This window comes from Cutaneotrichosporon cavernicola, assembly GCF_030864355.1.
Source record: "Cutaneotrichosporon cavernicola HIS019 DNA, chromosome: 4".
Taxonomy (NCBI): domain Eukaryota; kingdom Fungi; phylum Basidiomycota; class Tremellomycetes; order Trichosporonales; family Trichosporonaceae; genus Cutaneotrichosporon; species Cutaneotrichosporon cavernicola.
In genome coordinates this window covers 799,130-814,340 of record NC_083396.1, presented here as the reverse complement: position 1 = coordinate 814,340, position 15,211 = coordinate 799,130, and the positions used below count along the sequence as shown (strand labels likewise).

General features: G+C 57.2%; 6 protein-coding genes across 6 annotated transcripts; 3 read left to right on the top strand and 3 right to left on the bottom strand.

Moving 5' to 3' along the window:
* Positions 1-517: 517 nt before the first annotated feature.
* DCP2 (uncharacterized protein) lies at positions 518-3,176 on the bottom strand (the record flags this gene model as incomplete). Its single annotated transcript, XM_060600149.1, has 2 exons — positions 518-2,590; positions 2,622-3,176. The coding sequence occupies 2 exons, from the start codon at positions 3,174-3,176 to the stop codon at positions 518-520; spliced, it is 2,628 nt and encodes an 875-aa protein (XP_060456771.1).
* A 1,945-nt stretch (positions 3,177-5,121) lies between these two features.
* CcaverHIS019_0403250 (uncharacterized protein) lies at positions 5,122-7,223 on the top strand (the record flags this gene model as incomplete). Its single annotated transcript, XM_060600148.1, has 4 exons — positions 5,122-5,197; positions 5,248-5,448; positions 5,697-6,066; positions 6,101-7,223. 4 exons carry the CDS (start codon positions 5,122-5,124, stop codon positions 7,221-7,223), a joined length of 1,770 nt encoding a protein of 589 aa, XP_060456770.1.
* A 646-nt stretch (positions 7,224-7,869) lies between these two features.
* Positions 7,870-8,914, top strand: ARO7 (uncharacterized protein; the record flags this gene model as incomplete). Its single annotated transcript, XM_060600147.1, has 5 exons — positions 7,870-7,963; positions 7,996-8,121; positions 8,203-8,475; positions 8,530-8,807; positions 8,843-8,914. The coding sequence occupies 5 exons, from the start codon at positions 7,870-7,872 to the stop codon at positions 8,912-8,914; spliced, it is 843 nt and encodes a 280-aa protein (XP_060456769.1).
* Positions 8,915-9,390: 476 nt separating this feature from the next.
* CcaverHIS019_0403230 (uncharacterized protein) lies at positions 9,391-10,413 on the bottom strand (the record flags this gene model as incomplete). Its single annotated transcript, XM_060600146.1, has 1 exon — positions 9,391-10,413. The coding sequence occupies one exon, from the start codon at positions 10,411-10,413 to the stop codon at positions 9,391-9,393; it is 1,023 nt and encodes a 340-aa protein (XP_060456768.1).
* A 1,160-nt stretch (positions 10,414-11,573) lies between these two features.
* Positions 11,574-12,407, top strand: RSM24 (uncharacterized protein; the record flags this gene model as incomplete). The annotated part of the gene is made up of 3 exons (XM_060600144.1): positions 11,574-11,802; positions 11,858-12,177; positions 12,213-12,407. The coding sequence occupies 3 exons, from the start codon at positions 11,574-11,576 to the stop codon at positions 12,405-12,407; spliced, it is 744 nt and encodes a 247-aa protein (XP_060456767.1).
* A 284-nt stretch (positions 12,408-12,691) lies between these two features.
* Positions 12,692-15,090, bottom strand: PIF1 (uncharacterized protein; the record flags this gene model as incomplete). Its single annotated transcript, XM_060600143.1, has 7 exons — positions 12,692-12,819; positions 12,857-12,907; positions 12,941-13,621; positions 13,659-13,892; positions 14,039-14,290; positions 14,327-14,526; positions 14,576-15,090. 7 exons carry the CDS (start codon positions 15,088-15,090, stop codon positions 12,692-12,694), a joined length of 2,061 nt encoding a protein of 686 aa, XP_060456766.1.
* Positions 15,091-15,211: the final 121 nt, after the last annotated feature.

Below are 15,211 nucleotides of genomic sequence, written 5' to 3'. Positions count from 1 at the left end.
TGCTTTAAAGCTCTGGTCCCATCGTCCCATTTTGTTTCAGGTCATTCAAGTCCTCCGCACAATCCGGGGTTGGAGGCAGAAAAAGAGGTGGTTATGATGATTCGCTTAACCGGTCCAGTTGATAATCCCTGACTCGAGCTGGGTCCCGGCTCTCGGCAAATCGGCCTAACCATACTGGTCATTCCAGTCCTGACCTTATCCTCCACCCTAATCAAGTCAAGGTCCTCCAATCATGTCTAATGACATCTAAGCCTTTGTTAATTCTGAGCCCTGGTCACATTAATGCCAAACTCTTAACCCTCTACTTTCGCAAAACACAGCCAACACAGTCCGGGTTCAGAGAGCCCGACACCGGATCCAGTCAGCAAACGAGGACCCAAGATGGTGACAGAGCTAGTCACTAGCAGTCAGCCTTGCTGCACATCATCATCGCCAACACTGACACTATTGCATCACATTTCGCAAAATACGACAGAGTACAAGTGGCTACGATAGCATCGTATAGCATCACCCTATCCTAACGACCAGCCGCGAGGCCAAGTAACGACCCACTCACAGGCGGACGTGGAATGGGCTGATGCATAGCCGGGGACGTCTGCGCGTTCGGTTGTTGCGGCTGTTGAAGCTGCTGCTGGGGCTGCTGGTATTGCTGTTGGGGCTGGTACCCCTGCTGAGCCTGTTGAGGCGAGTAGTGCTGGTAACCCTGGCCCATTTGGTGTTGGGGTGGCGCCTGTCCAGGCTGACCTGGCTGGCTAGAGAATCCTTGGTTCGCAAACTGGAATTGCTGCTGCATGTTCCAGCCGGCGGGAGCGAGGGGCTGGCCTGGCTGGCCGGGTAGGCCAATGGGGGCGCCAATGGGACGGCCCTGTCCTGGCTGACCAGGCAAGCCACCGCTCAGCTGGCGCTGGTGTCCGTAGTAGCCGGGCGGCGGGGCGCCGCGCTGCGCCGAAATAAAGTTGGCATTGGGCTGCTGGCTCTGCTGGCCATAGTTCACAGGCGCGGGAGGTTGACTTGCCTGGCTGAAATTGCAGTTAGGCTGGGGACCTGGCTGACCATACTGGGCGTAGGACTGCTGACCAGGCTGGACATAGGCGGGGTTGGGCTGCTGACCAGGTTGGCTGTAGCCTGCTTGCGCAGGGGCCTGGCTTTGCTGACCGTAGCTGGTAGGCGCGGGAGGCTGGCTCTGCTGGCCGTAGCTGGCAGGCGCGGGAGGCTGGCTCTGCTGGCCGTAGCTGGTAGGCGCGGGAGGCTGGCCAGCGGGCCGAGCGGAGGCGTAGTGTGGAGGGGCGGGCACGTGTGTCGGCTGCCCATAGTTTGTGGGAACGGGGTCCTGAGCCGGCGCCTGGGGTGTCTTCCCAAACAGTGTGCCGAGGAGGTTGCGCTGATGCTCGTTCTGGGGCACCTGGCGGGGTGGGGACGGCGGCTGTTGATTCGGCTGTGCAGCGTACTCGTACTGCTGAGGCCGGACCTGGGGAACGGGCGGCGGCTGCGCAGACTGGGTCTGCGGGGGTTGCGAAGGTTGGAACGGAGACTGCTCCGAGGGCTGTGAGGGTGGGTACGGAGACCAGCTCTGGGGTATCGGCGAGGGCCCGAAGGGGCTTGGACCATGCGACGCCCCGCGCGAGTGCCCAAGTGCGCTCAACGGCGAAGGTGGATAGCCTAGAAGCGTGCTCTCGAGCAAGGCGCGCTGGCGCTGAGCGCGCTCCTCGTCGTCGCTCAACACAGATGGCTGTGGAGTGTAAGCAGACACCAGCGCGGGCACGGGCTTTGTCGGCGAGCCTAGCACCGCCAGTAGACTGTTCTGGTGTGCCGAGCGCTGTTGATTTGGCGGTGATGACGGCGGAGCGGGCTGTGGGGAATGCTGGATGACTTGAAGGAGCTTGGCCTGCTTTGTATCATGCGGGGGGAGGAAGGGCCCGGCGTGTGCAGCAGCGACATTGGTGGGTGAGGCATAGGGCCCTGCAGTGTGAGTGGGTGGAGTGTGAGAAACAGGTCCGATATTGCCCAGAAGACGCGCGAGCACGTCGTCGTCGTTTTGGTCCTCTGCCGTTTGGGCCGGTGGGGCTGGCTTGTCGTTCCGGTCCTTGTTGATGATGAACTTGTCAAACAGGTGATCCATCGCGGTTGCGGGCTGGTCAGTTGGAATGGGCTTGGGCGCCTCGTTGAACGAGAAGGGTTGCAGCTCGCGCAGGACCTTGGATGGCCCTGCCTCGAATGCGAACGGTTGCAGTTCCCGACCGCCTTGCTGCCGCACGCCACCACCGCGTACTTTCTTTCGCGGCTGGTTCGTGATGCCGTTCTTCTTGAGGAACGTCTTGATGCCACTGACGAAAGGAGTGACGTTGAAGAATCGCTTGGGCTTGCCACCAGCGACGGGCTTCTGGTTGCGCTGTTTCGTCCAAGTCGGCAGATCGAGCACGGGAACCCATTCGATCTTACCGATCTCCTTCTTCGTCTTCGTCTTGAACACAGTGTTCTCGTCGACCCCGAGGACAAGGTACATGGTGACATCCTGGGCGTTGATAAACGTCTTGAGGAACTCGTTGGGCTGTAACAAGGGCGCCATGTCGTAGCCAGTCTCCTCTAGGACCTGATGTAAGCGTTGCCTTTGGTCACCTCACCTCGCGAACGGCACAAGCTTCCGGCGACTCGTTCTTGTTGATCTTGCCTCGTGGAAAGCCCCAGGTCGCGTTCTTCCACCCTCGCACCATTAACGCCTTGTCGCCGGTGCGGTTGAGCAGAATGCCGCCACAGCACGGCACCACCTTCTTGTACTTTAAGAAACTCCTCCATTCCTCATCAAAGTCATACTGGTCGCGGTACGAGTCGTCGAGCTCAAGGATCTGTTTTGTAAACTCCTTCTGGGTGAGGGCTGGAAGAGTTGGATTCGATGGCCGCACGTAGTCCTCGTAGAACCAGTGCGCCTCCTCTGCCGACCAGTGTAAGCGGTCGATCGTCCGCTCCCTCTCAGGCAGGTTATGGATGAAGCGTATAAAGAGTTCGTCGAGCACCTCGTCAAGGCTGAGCTGGCTTAGCTCAAACCCGTCAGCGTCCTCTTCCTCCCCAGTTGGTGGCTCAGAGGACGGCGAGTCGGGGTACGAGTTATAAAGCGACACGTTCTGCGCTTGTGGGGCGCTGTTGTCGGTCCAAGGAACCAATTCTCTTTGGCTCTGCATGGTGGCGCGATGAATTGGATGCGGATGTGTGGAAAAGGCAGTCGCGGTGTGGGGATGTTTGGTGTCGAAATGCACTGTCGTCGTCGCTTGCTGGCACTGGTGTGTGCGTCTCAGAGCGTCACTGAGCGTCGTGCCAACTGAAGATAAAGTCGACAGAATACTTGTGGAGAGGTATGTGTGAAGTGAGACAAGTGAAGTGCAGTGAGTGCATCATCAAGCAGCGACGTGAACGCCTGCGAGTCATCATTCGAAAGGCCACGTTTTCATCACGTGACAAGAGAGGGCCTGGTGGAGGTGATCCACCCAGGGAACACGCGTGTTTTAGTCTGGAGAGAGCGGCAACTGAACACAACTGCGTTAATATGTACTACTTGCCCTTCTATGCAGCCATACGTGGGTATATCGGCGCGAAAACGTACCCTTCGCGCTTTCCTAATGAATTGTCCCATCCGAAATGGCATTGTATTTAGGCTCATGAACAACTCGACTTGGCGCGGTAAAAAGGTTCTTCACAGACTCCCTTCTTCTGCTCTGCAGCGCTCTGCTCCCTTTCTTTCATTCTCCGGTCAATGTCAACTGCTGTGGTACCAGGTTGATGATGGTAAGGGGCGAGTGACTTTCCCACCGAGTACTGGATGCGCACACATGCTGGTTTAGTTTGTATACCACCGTCCGTTGCTCGCGCAACTCTCCCCACTTGCTTGTGTGTCCGGGCCAGATCGTTGCATGTCGCAGATACAAGTCGAACGAGTGAGTCCAAGACGGCATACGCTCAAGACATGAGTCGGTCGCCTCAACTTCATTGCTCCGCTTCCGCCTTTGCAAGCCCCGGTCTCTGCTGGTGAAACGCGCTGAGGCCTCTTGGCGACCTGGCAAACTCGCACATCTGGAGGTCTTGGTACCTGTCGCTCCCGTTGGTCGAGATAGAAATACCAGTGGAAACGCCATGTGCGTGTGCGATATTTGTTAACATGGCGAGGTGTGACCAAATATGCATGTCGTTCAGAATTGAGTAACGCTATGACGTAGCATCCTGATATCTAGCTCCGAGACGACGTCGGTGCTGCCGTCACTCCGAATCCAGTACGCACTTGGCACTTGGAGCTCTGACGGGTTGGGACTGGGGTCAGTTGGGTTGGAATCAAAGTGGGCAGTCCCACTTCCGAGACGACGAGCGCTCATACCGCACAAGCCGTGACAGTGGAACTAGTTACCTGAGAGTGACCCGTGATGGCAAAGTGGAGCATGAGTGGAGAGGTGAGCAGATAAGCTTGCAGTGCCAAGTGCCAAGTGCCAATTGCTGAGTGCCGAGGGCTCCATGCAGACTCAGGCCGACGTTCATGTGCCTCTGGGCCTGGGTGGCGCTCAATCGCGCTCAAAGGTATATTTGCTTTGGCATGTGACAACTTTGACCTTTGTAGCTTTGTAGAGAGCTGTTTCGATCATTTGCCAGTCCTGAAATCCTGCAACCCAATTTGCAGTCTCTTACAAAGCTATCATACAGACTTACAGGGTGCCTTATCATCCCTGGCCGGTGACCCCCACCCTTTCACCCCGTGACCATAAATACAATGCAATGTCAATCAACAGGCGTAATGACTGAAGATGATCCAATGCATCTTTACGCCCGAGATGGAACTGAACAGAGCGCTTACATCCGGGCACACTCATCCCCGCTCATTCTTTCCACAGAGGTCACACTACCACTACCACTACCACTCCATCGACATCCTTGGCATACTTGCATTCACCATCTCCACATCCCCGTCAAAGTCGGTCGTCGAAGCCTGGTGCGGCGTCTTACCTTGTCCACACATCCTGGGGCTTTCCCAACAAATTCACCGACGTGTGCCGACTCCAACCCCGATAGTTTTTTGTCTGTGGCCCGTCGCCGCTTCCTCTCCCTCATCCCTCTCCCCATCTATCCCCTACTCCACCTACCACGATGAACCATAGCAACGACAACGAGGAGAAGGGATTTAACCCCTACCACCCAACGCAACAGACACCCCTGCCAGAATGTGAGCACTCTGTTGTTTACGCCATCGCTCCTGACTTGGCTAACGTTGAGCAAAGTATGAGGAGGGCAGCACCAAAGTTTCGACTGCGTACAACGATCGGCATGATCCTGAAGCTCCGTATCACTGGGTGGAGCCCGGGACTGGAGGCCTGGGCGAGCTGAATGACCTTGGAGAGCTCGAAGGTGGTGTCAAGCGCCAGCTCAAGCAGCGCCACATGGCTATGATTGCCATTGGTGGTGCCATTGGAACAGGTGAGTAACTGTGTACTGTACAGTGTAAACTGTTTACATGTCTACACGGTATACATGGGCCGCAAAAGTCATCAAAGGGTTAAGGAATGAGGCCAAGGTCTTGGGATCTTGGGTGCACAGACAGTGGCGGTGGCGCCGATCAGCCAGTTAGCCAATTCTCCATTTCGAGTCACCGGCCTGGCTGTGACTTGCCACTCCTCGGCAACTCCACGCAACTCCACGCAACTCGTACCCGACACTGACGGCAGGTTTGTTCATTGGATCAGGTGCGGCCCTCTCTACTGGTGGCCCGGTCGGTTTGTGGCTCGGTTACTGCCTCATGTCCACCATGGTCTACTCGATGATGGTGGCTCTTGGTGAGATCGCGACTCTCTTCCCTGTCGCGGGTGCGTTCACACACTACGCGTCTCGCTTCGTTGATCCTGCCCTCGGATTTGCGGTTGGATTCAACTACTGGTACTCGTGGGCCATCACTCTGCCTACTGAGCTTGTGGCGGCGGCCATCGTCATCTCGTACTGGGACAATACAACCAACCCCGCCGTTTACATCTCCGTGTGTATGGTCGCCATCTATGTGGTCAACATGTTCGGAGCGAGGGCATATGGAGAGATGGAATTGTCAGCTCATTCACGTGTTCAGAGCTGACCGCAGTTGGTTCTCCCTCATCAAGGTTCTCGCGATTGTTGGCCTCATTATCCTGGGTATCGTCCTCATGTGTGGTGGTGGACCGAACCACGACGCCATCGGCTTCAGGTATTGGCGCAACCCAGGTCCGTTTGCCCAGATAAGTATCCAGAACGGATCGGCCGTCATCGGCGGCCGCTGGGGCCAGTTTCTCGCGTTCTGGAACGTGTTCGTGCAGGCCGCCTTCTCGTTCATCGGAACTGAGATCATCGGTACCACACTCGGTGAAGCCGAGAACCCGCGCAAGACTGTACCCAAGGCGATTCGCCGCGTCTTCTTCCGTCTCGTCTTCTTCTACGTCCTCGGCATCTTTGTCATCTCGGTCCTCGTTCCGTACGACGAGCCGCGCCTGCTCAGCGGCAAGTCTAGCAGTGACGCGACCGCCTCGCCATTTGTCATCGCCATCGAGAATGCCGGTATTAAGGGCCTGCCGTCCGTCATCAACGCCGTCATCCTCTCCGCGGCCTGGTCGGCCGGAAACTCGGATCTCTACGCTTCAAGCCGTACGCTGTATGCCCTCGCGCTCGAGGGCATGGCACCCAAGTTCTTCCGCAAATGCACGCGGCGTGGGCTGCCGTACTGGTGCATCTTCGCGACCGGCCTCTTCGGCCCTCTTGCGTATCTCAACACGGGAGGAGCCCAGGCCAACCAGGCGTTTGACTGGCTTTACAACCTGAGCGCCATCACGGGTTTGCTTTGTTGGTGGGCGATCCTCCTCTCCTATCTCCGCTACTACTATGGCCTTAAGAAGCAGGGTCTCACTCGCGACTCGCCGTACCTGGCGCCCTGGCAGCCGTGGTTGTCGTGGTACGGCTTCATCTGGTTCAGCCTCATCATCATCTTCTGCGGCTTCACCGTCTTCCTCAAGGGTAATTGGGACACGGCGAGCTTCATCGCCTCGTACATCACCGTACTAATCTTTGCCGTCGCGTGGATTGGATGGAAGATTGCCAAGCGTACAAAGTGGGTCAAGCTAGGGGACATCGACTTTTTCACTGGTCGCCGCCAGCTCGACGAGATGGAGAAGCACGACAACGAGAAATACAAGCCCACCAGCCGCTGGGGCGAGCTTGCGTCTTGGCTCTTCTAAGCCTTGTCATAGAACGCGCCGTGCACAGGCGCAGGCGCCGTGTGGGACCCTGTCCACGGACGCCGTTAGTAGTACAAGGAAGTGCCCAGAGTTCCTTGTATGCATATCCTTGTTGGTTACGCGAAGCGAATCGGGGCGACGTGGTCAAACTAGATCTTGGATCTTTGCTGGCCCTGGATACTAAGAGGTGAGGGGTGGGCAAAGTGTTTGTGAGGAATGAGGAAGCGGAAACGGCCAATCTGAACTTTTGGATGTTATCAGTTGCTGTTATCAGTTATCATCGGCTTCTCTTCTCTTTAGGATTAGCCATACCTTCCTTCCTGATCGTGTGGTCGTCGAATAGTTCTTTGGGTTTCAAACAGTGAGTTGTTTGTGAAATCCCGCGGAATAGTTGGCAGTCTGCGTACCGGATACATGAGATCGAAACCCGCCGCAATACCGGATAAAACGGGGAGTATCACAGCGTTACTCATTCTTGATTTTGGATGGCGCCGTGGAGCATAGTTAGAAACACGTGGCTCACGGCATTATTCAAATTCATTCTCACCTCCACTCCACTTGTTGCCTGAAAGAGTGAGGGCAAGCTATCCATTGATACCTTCTCCCAACTTGTCTCGTCTAACACTCATTACTCAACGCCGCAGCCATGAACCTCACCACGGGCGCGAGCGTCCCAGAACTCTTAGCGCTGGACAACATCCGCACCCAGCTCATCCGCCTGGAGGACACTATCATCTTCTGTGCGTCTCTTTAGAAGCTCAGCTAACAGCAGCGTTGATCGAGCGTGCCCAGTTTGCGCGCAACAAGCGTATCTACGAGGCGGGCGCGTTTGAGGCCGAAATGGGCTCCCAGGAGCCCCTTCTCAATTGGTTCATCCGCGAGACCGAGAGCTTTCACGGTGCGTTCGGCCTTCCACCAAGCCCACCCACCTGACCCTTACCACCTTGCCTCCACCCAGTTTCCAATGATCTAATCCCAGCCAAGGCGCGCCGCTACACTTCACCCGATGAGCACCCTTTCACGCCGCGCGAGCTGCTCCCTACGCCAGTTCTTGTTCCAATGGACTTCCCTCCCCTCTTGCATGTCCCCGCGGCGTCCCATCCCTCGGTCAATGTGAATGACAGCATCCTCGACTTCTACGTTAGGCATATTGTGCCTGGAATCACAAAGGACAAGGACGACGGCAACTACGGGAGTAGTGCCACTCGCGATGTAGAAGTGCTCCAGGCACTCAGCCGGCGTATTCATTTCGGTGAGTACCCTCTGGGCGCCTTGTTCGGATCGTCGAGCCCCTGCTCACTCACAGGCATGTTTGTGTCCGAGTCCAAATTCCAGTCGGCGCCGGCCGACTTTATCCCTCATATCCTCGCCAACCCACCGAACAAGGACGCGCTGGCTGCGCTCATCACCAAGCCAGCGGTTGAGGCGCGCTTATTGGCACGCCTAGCCAACAAGGCCAAGGTGTACGGGTGTGAGATGGATGCGGACGGACACGTGATTGAGGACACGGCGACGCGGATCGACATCAAGGCCGTCGTTGCACTGTACCACGACTGGGTTATCCCTCTGACAAAGGAGGTTGAGGTATGGAAGGAGAGTAGAGGAGAAACTCACACCAGGTCGATTATCTTGTTCACCGGCTCGACGAGGTGCCTCAGTCGCAGATTGACGAGTGGATGGGCACCGCATAGATTCTGGGCTCTGCATGTGTGCCTGTGTGAGCTACTGAGGGTGCACCTGCGGGTGGCTGGAAGATAGCGTAAACCGGGCTGTAACTGACAGTTGACGGCTGAGAGTGCAACGGCAAATGCCGCTCCGCAGGATCATTTGACACCTACTGATCTCGCACGCTGGTTTCTTGTAAATCCAAGAATCCACGGCGACCATCTTGTCCCCGTGCGGCGCGTGCGATTGTCTCACTGATCCACAAGAGGACGGCTCCCGCTGACCAAGATGACCAAGGGCGACGCGATTGCGACGCCATCATGGCTGGCAACGAGATTCCTTCCCACGGCCGCGGCAGAGCTCGAGTGCCTCATCGGTTACAAATTGTCCTCCCTGAACTCTGCCGTCACGATTCGATGTGGGGTGGTAAGAATACATTATACACTCTACGTACAGGTCCACGAATGTCCTGTCCAGGATGCTCGCGGGATGCGCCAGCGCATCACTTGAGCTTACTCGCAGGTTGACTCTGGCGGCGGAGGACGAGTGCGTTGATCTGGAGCATGAGGATGGTAACGCCGCCAATACGCGGTGCGAAGACACGTGCGCGCTCGCGCACATTTGCGCCAAAGTTACCGTGTTCGGACAGATCGATAGCCACACAACCAGGCTTGAAACTGGCCGTGTCGAGGCAGAAATTTCCTGGCACGGCCGAGACGACTGCATCCGATTGACCCAGCATGTCCTCCATCGCGGCGTCGAGGGATGAAATGGCGATTTCGCCATTGAGTAGATGAAGCATCTGGGCGCCATTGATGTCGACTGAGAAGACGCGGGCGCCGTCTGCGGCCAGCATGCGAGCCAGAGGCTGTCCGACGGTCGGGGAGCGATTCACCACCGTGATTGTGCCCTGGAATCCGGAGCCGGCGGGACGAGAGGCATCGTATAATGCGGCGGTGGGGTGTTGGAGTGCGCGAACCACGGCCAGCGCCGTACATGGATACGCGGCGGTTTGGAGTCCGAATGGTGCGGGATCGGGGGGGAGACCCGAGAGGCCTTCGACGTCGATTCGGGGTGAGATGAGAGACCGAAGGATGGCGTCTTGGTCTGGCTCGAAAAGGGGAAAGTAGACTATGAGGCCGTCGACGCCGTCGTCGTTGTTGAGGGCATGAATCGTTTCGGCAACGGCATCAAACGAGTGAGTGGCATGTTGGAGATGAAAGGTGACGCCTGAAGACGCGCACGCGCGCGCTGTCATGTCGGCATACATCCTACATCCCGAGTCTGGGGTTGCCAGAAGACCAACGATACGGAGAGGCGACTCGAGCTCTGCAACGGCAGAAGAAAACGCCGCCTTGAGCGGCTTGTTGATGGCCGCCGCGGTCAGTGTCGTGCATGTCACCTCGGGTTCGAAGGGTTCGAAAGATTTGAGGTGCGGCGTGGAAACGAGCGTGATGGTCGAGCTTGACGAGGAGCGGGACATGGCCGGCGCTTGCGCCGCGGTGTGGACGAGTACGGCTGGCATGGTTGGGGGGATAGTGTTTTCAACAAAGGAATGATAAGGTAAAGGACGTTTTGCTGTCGGACGCCAACTCGCGTCGCTGATCTCAATGAGAAGATGGGGGGGATCTGGGCAATCTAGGTGATCTGGGACGCATTCTTATCGCTCTACCACAACTTGTTCGTTGCTATGAAAACGCCAAAGAGCCTCAGGACACGGTACGGCCCAAAATGAGGATTGCGGGAGGCACGCGTGTCCCTCTGTGCAGTGATCGACACCCGCGGCAGTGTCTTGGGCAACTGTCTCAAATGTTGAGATTGAGGTACCCATGGTGGTACGGATGGCCTACATGTTGAGATTGAGGCACCCATGGTGGTACGGATGGCCTACATGTTGAGAGTGAGGTACCCATGGGTGGTACGGATGTCCTACATTTCAAGGAGCCAGATGATGGCGGACTTGTTGTGAGGCACGTGCCGGAGCCTCGATAGGCACTGGCGCGCCCAAAACATTCGGTCGACGCTGGACACATAAGCGTCGCCATGGCCCCGGTGCCTTCAACATCGGCGAGCTTATCGGGCGGAAAGATCAGGTCGGGGGTGCATATATCGGTGCCATAACCCCCTCCAGCCTCTATTTGACAGCGCGCCGCTTGGTATACCGCTTCGTACAGCGAATGAACATGAATTGACAGGTGGTATCCTGAATACAGCCTGATTCAACCCACGGGGCCTACTAAGTACATGTCAAGCCAACGCGTCCCGTCCCGTCCCCAAACCCCCCCCCCCCCCCCCCCCCCGTCCCTCCTCACAGCGGCACATGATACATTAGAACCCCAGTCGTGAAGCCATTGGGAATGACGGCAGGCTGATCGGTTGGTCCAAGTATGTCTAGGCCGTGGAGCGCCATGATCCATGGACCTGCTGCGGGCGGGCTGGACGGGGAGTGATTTCTGGACATGGCAGAGACAACCTGACAAAGTGTACGTTGAGGAATATTTGTGTGGAAACTTTCGAGTTACGAATCTGCTTCCGTATTGACTTGAAGCTTAAACTCATCCAATAGGTCTCATCGAAACCCAAATGCCTATCTTTACTGCTAATAGGCGCGCTAAAAAGTCAACCTCCAACCTCGGATTGTCGGATCTCTACGCCAACCTCTCACTCGTGAACAGTATACCCATCATGGCCGGCTTAATTCGTACGCGTGTGGCCATGGCCACCCGCTCATTCTCCACGTCGGCAGTCGCCCGCGGTTTCGGAAAGGAGCCCGATTGGGACCAACGCAACGACGAGGAATCGGCAAAGTATATGTGGGACGAGGCCAGCACGATCGGATACATCCGTCTCGCGGCTATCGACGATGTCCGCCAACTCGTCGCTAACATGTACACGGACGCTGCGGCTCTGAATGGTAAGTGGCCATTTACTTGTGACGGCCTCGTACGTCGTCCAGCCACTCACGCCAGCCCAAGCCAAGACGTTCAAGCCGGCCGCAGGCAAGATCCGCCTGACCACCGCTATCGACCTCGCAAACCCCAACCACGAGTATAACCAGAAGACTGTTCTTCAGGCCCCACTCTCCACTCTGCCTCTCAAGGATGCTGCTGCCATTCGCCGTTTCCAGCTCCTCGCCGGGCCGCGGTGGACACCTGGCACTCCGGGATCCAGCGAGTTGGCCGCGGACGGCGACGGGTGGTTCAAGCTCAGCGAGGCGCGATACCCCGCCATCCGGATGAACCGGAAGAGCGCGAGCGACATGTTGGAACGGCTGGTGGAGGCTGCAAATGTGAGAGATAACGAGAGAACCCCGGCTGATCCAAGGACCCCAAGTCGCCTATTCCCGCAGACACGCCGCTGGACGGGCGTCATCTCCTTGCAAAGCAGAGCAAGTTTGGAGGCGCAAAGCGGTACGCTCGGCGCGAGGCTCTTCAGCGCCGTCCGGACATTGTTGGCGGCGTCAAGGGGTTCCCGAAGGAGTGGCTGTCAACCGAGGCGCAGGACAAGCTCAAGGCATGAGCGTCCAGAGCAGAGGTTGGCTGGCAGTAGTGGCATTGGAGCATGCGCCCATCTTGCATTCGAGGGCGACCTGGTGGTCAGATTGCCTTATGACGGCGTAACATCCGTCCTGGGGTTTATTGGCAGAGGCCGCAGCCGGGGGGATGACTGTGATGCATGCGGTCGCGCTACCTTGTCTACATGCGCGACATGTGGCCTAATTCTACAGATGAATGCGTTTTTAATACAGCATGGTGGGAGTCTCAATGTGGGGTGAACTGGTGATGCTGGGAGTAGGATGATGTTTACACATTGATGTTGTCCAGGTTACGCGACCAGACGGCGACTTTGCGATGCGCCATCACCTTATCTGGACGGAAGCCCCTGACTTGCAGGCCCTCGAGCGACGTCGCACGAGAGAGGGCAACGTACGCTGACAGTCAGCCGCTTCCTCGTATACTGCAACTCACCCTGCCCCTTCTCGAATACCTTGCTGAGGTCGACTTTTACGCGCTCCAGCGCTGTTGTCAGCTCTCTCTCTCAGCGTATCTTACTCTGCCCTTGCGCCTTATGGATTGACATGGCCCAAGCGAGAATGAGCGGCAGCTGCGCCCGCGATACCTGAACTTCACCGTTGGGCAGCTCGTTCTTGAACTGGTCGTACTCGACAAACATATCACGGACGCCGCCGCCGGGCGTGGAGAACCGGACGACGGGGAACTTGGCGGTCGAAGAGCTGACCTGCGCGTCATACTTGGACAACATCTTCTCCTTCTGCTCGTCGTCATGACCGTCTCGGCTCTGGATGTCCTCTCGCACGCCGCCCTCGCGCCAGCGTCCGTTGGTGTCGGTGACGAATGCGATCTTCTCGCAGAATCCGAGGACGCGCCCCATGCTCCCGTTGACGAGCGTCTCGTCAATGTTCTTGATGAGCATGACCTGCGCGTCCACCCTGAGCTCGAGAGACTGTGGCGCCATGAAGTTGGACAACATCTTGTCACGTTGAATTTTGTCCTGGATTACACCACCATCCTGGGCAACGTAAGTCTTGGTTTCCGTGCTCAGGTTTCTGAGGCGCGTCATGTTGGACCGGTCGACATCTTCACGACGCGGAAAAAGCTCAGTTGGAACAATGCCCTCAGGGCATGGAATGGGGCGGTCGAGCCGGCGGAAGGTCTCAATGGACTCGGGCGTGAGCCGGCCGAAGCGCATCTCGTTCAGCATGTTGACAAAGCCTGGGGTTAACTGTCTGCTGCACCGGGTTTCACTCACGCTCGTCCTTCTGACGGAAGACCTTCGAGAGGTTAACCTGCTTGTGAATCGCCTGGGTCCAAGTCGTTGATTCAAAGCAGAAACGGGGTTCGCCGTTCTTCGTGACGGGAGGGAGCTGAAAGAAATCACCAGTGCAGATGAGCTGCATCCCGCCGAATGGGACTCCCGGTTTCTTGCGCATGATCTGACCGACCTTGTTGAACTTGTCGAAGAGTTCCGCGTCAACCATGGAAACTTGAGTCAGTACAAAGGGCTCCTGTCCGCGCGCGCCCACAGTAGGTCTTCGGCCTTCTACGCGGTATCATCTCCGCGGCGGTCCTTGTTCGCCGCAACGGTCCTTCTTCCTCTCTTCACCCATGTCACCTCTCACTGCCACTCACTCTCATCGATGATCAGCACCTTCGTGCGCGACCAACGGGCAGCAGCCTTCTTGTTGCGCTTGACCTTGTTGGCGAGTATAGATGCTTCTTCGGTGGCAAGCCCCATGCCGCCGAACGAATGCAGCGTGACACCACCAATGTTACAGGCCGCGATGCCAGTCGAGGCGGTGACAGCTACAGCATCGGCGGATTTGGCATACTTTATATGCAGCGACTTGATGATCTCACGAAGTAGGACGGACTTGCCTGCGCCTGGAGGTCAATGCCATTCCAGCGCGAGGTACTCACCAGCACTACCAGTGAAGAAGATGTTCCGCCCCTGGTCGACAACCATCTTGAGCACCTCTTGCTGCTCTGTACTCAAGACAAGCTTGTTTCTGATGTTGACCGTAGGTAAGGAAGGTTTCGTCTTCTTCCTCGATGTGCCGACGCTGGAAGAGGAGTTGGTGCGAGATAACCCCCCAGTCTCCATGACCTTCTTCGCTGAACTGAGAGTTAGCACTGCATGCATAGGAAGGTACCGAGGAAGGTACTCACGAGAAGTCATCCTCCCACGGCTTGAGGCGCTTCTTGATGTCGAGGGTCGGGAGTTCAGGAAGAGCTTGCACCTCGGCGGCGGCGGCTGACAGCGGCTTCGCTTTGTGGGCCTTCATAGGGAAGTTGATTTTGCTGGAGGGTAACAATGTCGAGGACGAGGGCCTCAGGGGCACGCTATTCGAGCGAGGGCCAGCCAGCGACGAAGAGATGGTCGCGCGGGCAGGTGCAGATGTCGTCGCGGGAGAGGGGTTGGGCGAGAGCGCCTCGAGGATCGCGCGGCGGCGCCGCTCTTGTGGCGTCAACCCGTCATCGGGGACGGAACTAGAAGCGGAGGTGGAGGCAACTGGGGGCTTCGGGGCGGAGAAGGGAAGCTTGTGCTTGACGCGCGGGGGACTTGGGGACCACTCGATCGGTGCGCTGGAGGGTACCTGCTCCTCCTCTCCCCAGTCGCGTGAGAAGGAGTTGACGCGGGAGATGCCGCGCCCAGCAGAAGCCGAGGTGAGGAAGGACGGCATCGTGAGTGACGATGGAGAGGAAGGACAAGCCGAGGTGGTGATGTCCCAAAATGAACTGGTTGACGCGACTGCTTTGAACAAACAGTAATGGCGTGCCTGTATTTATGACGTGGATTATCAC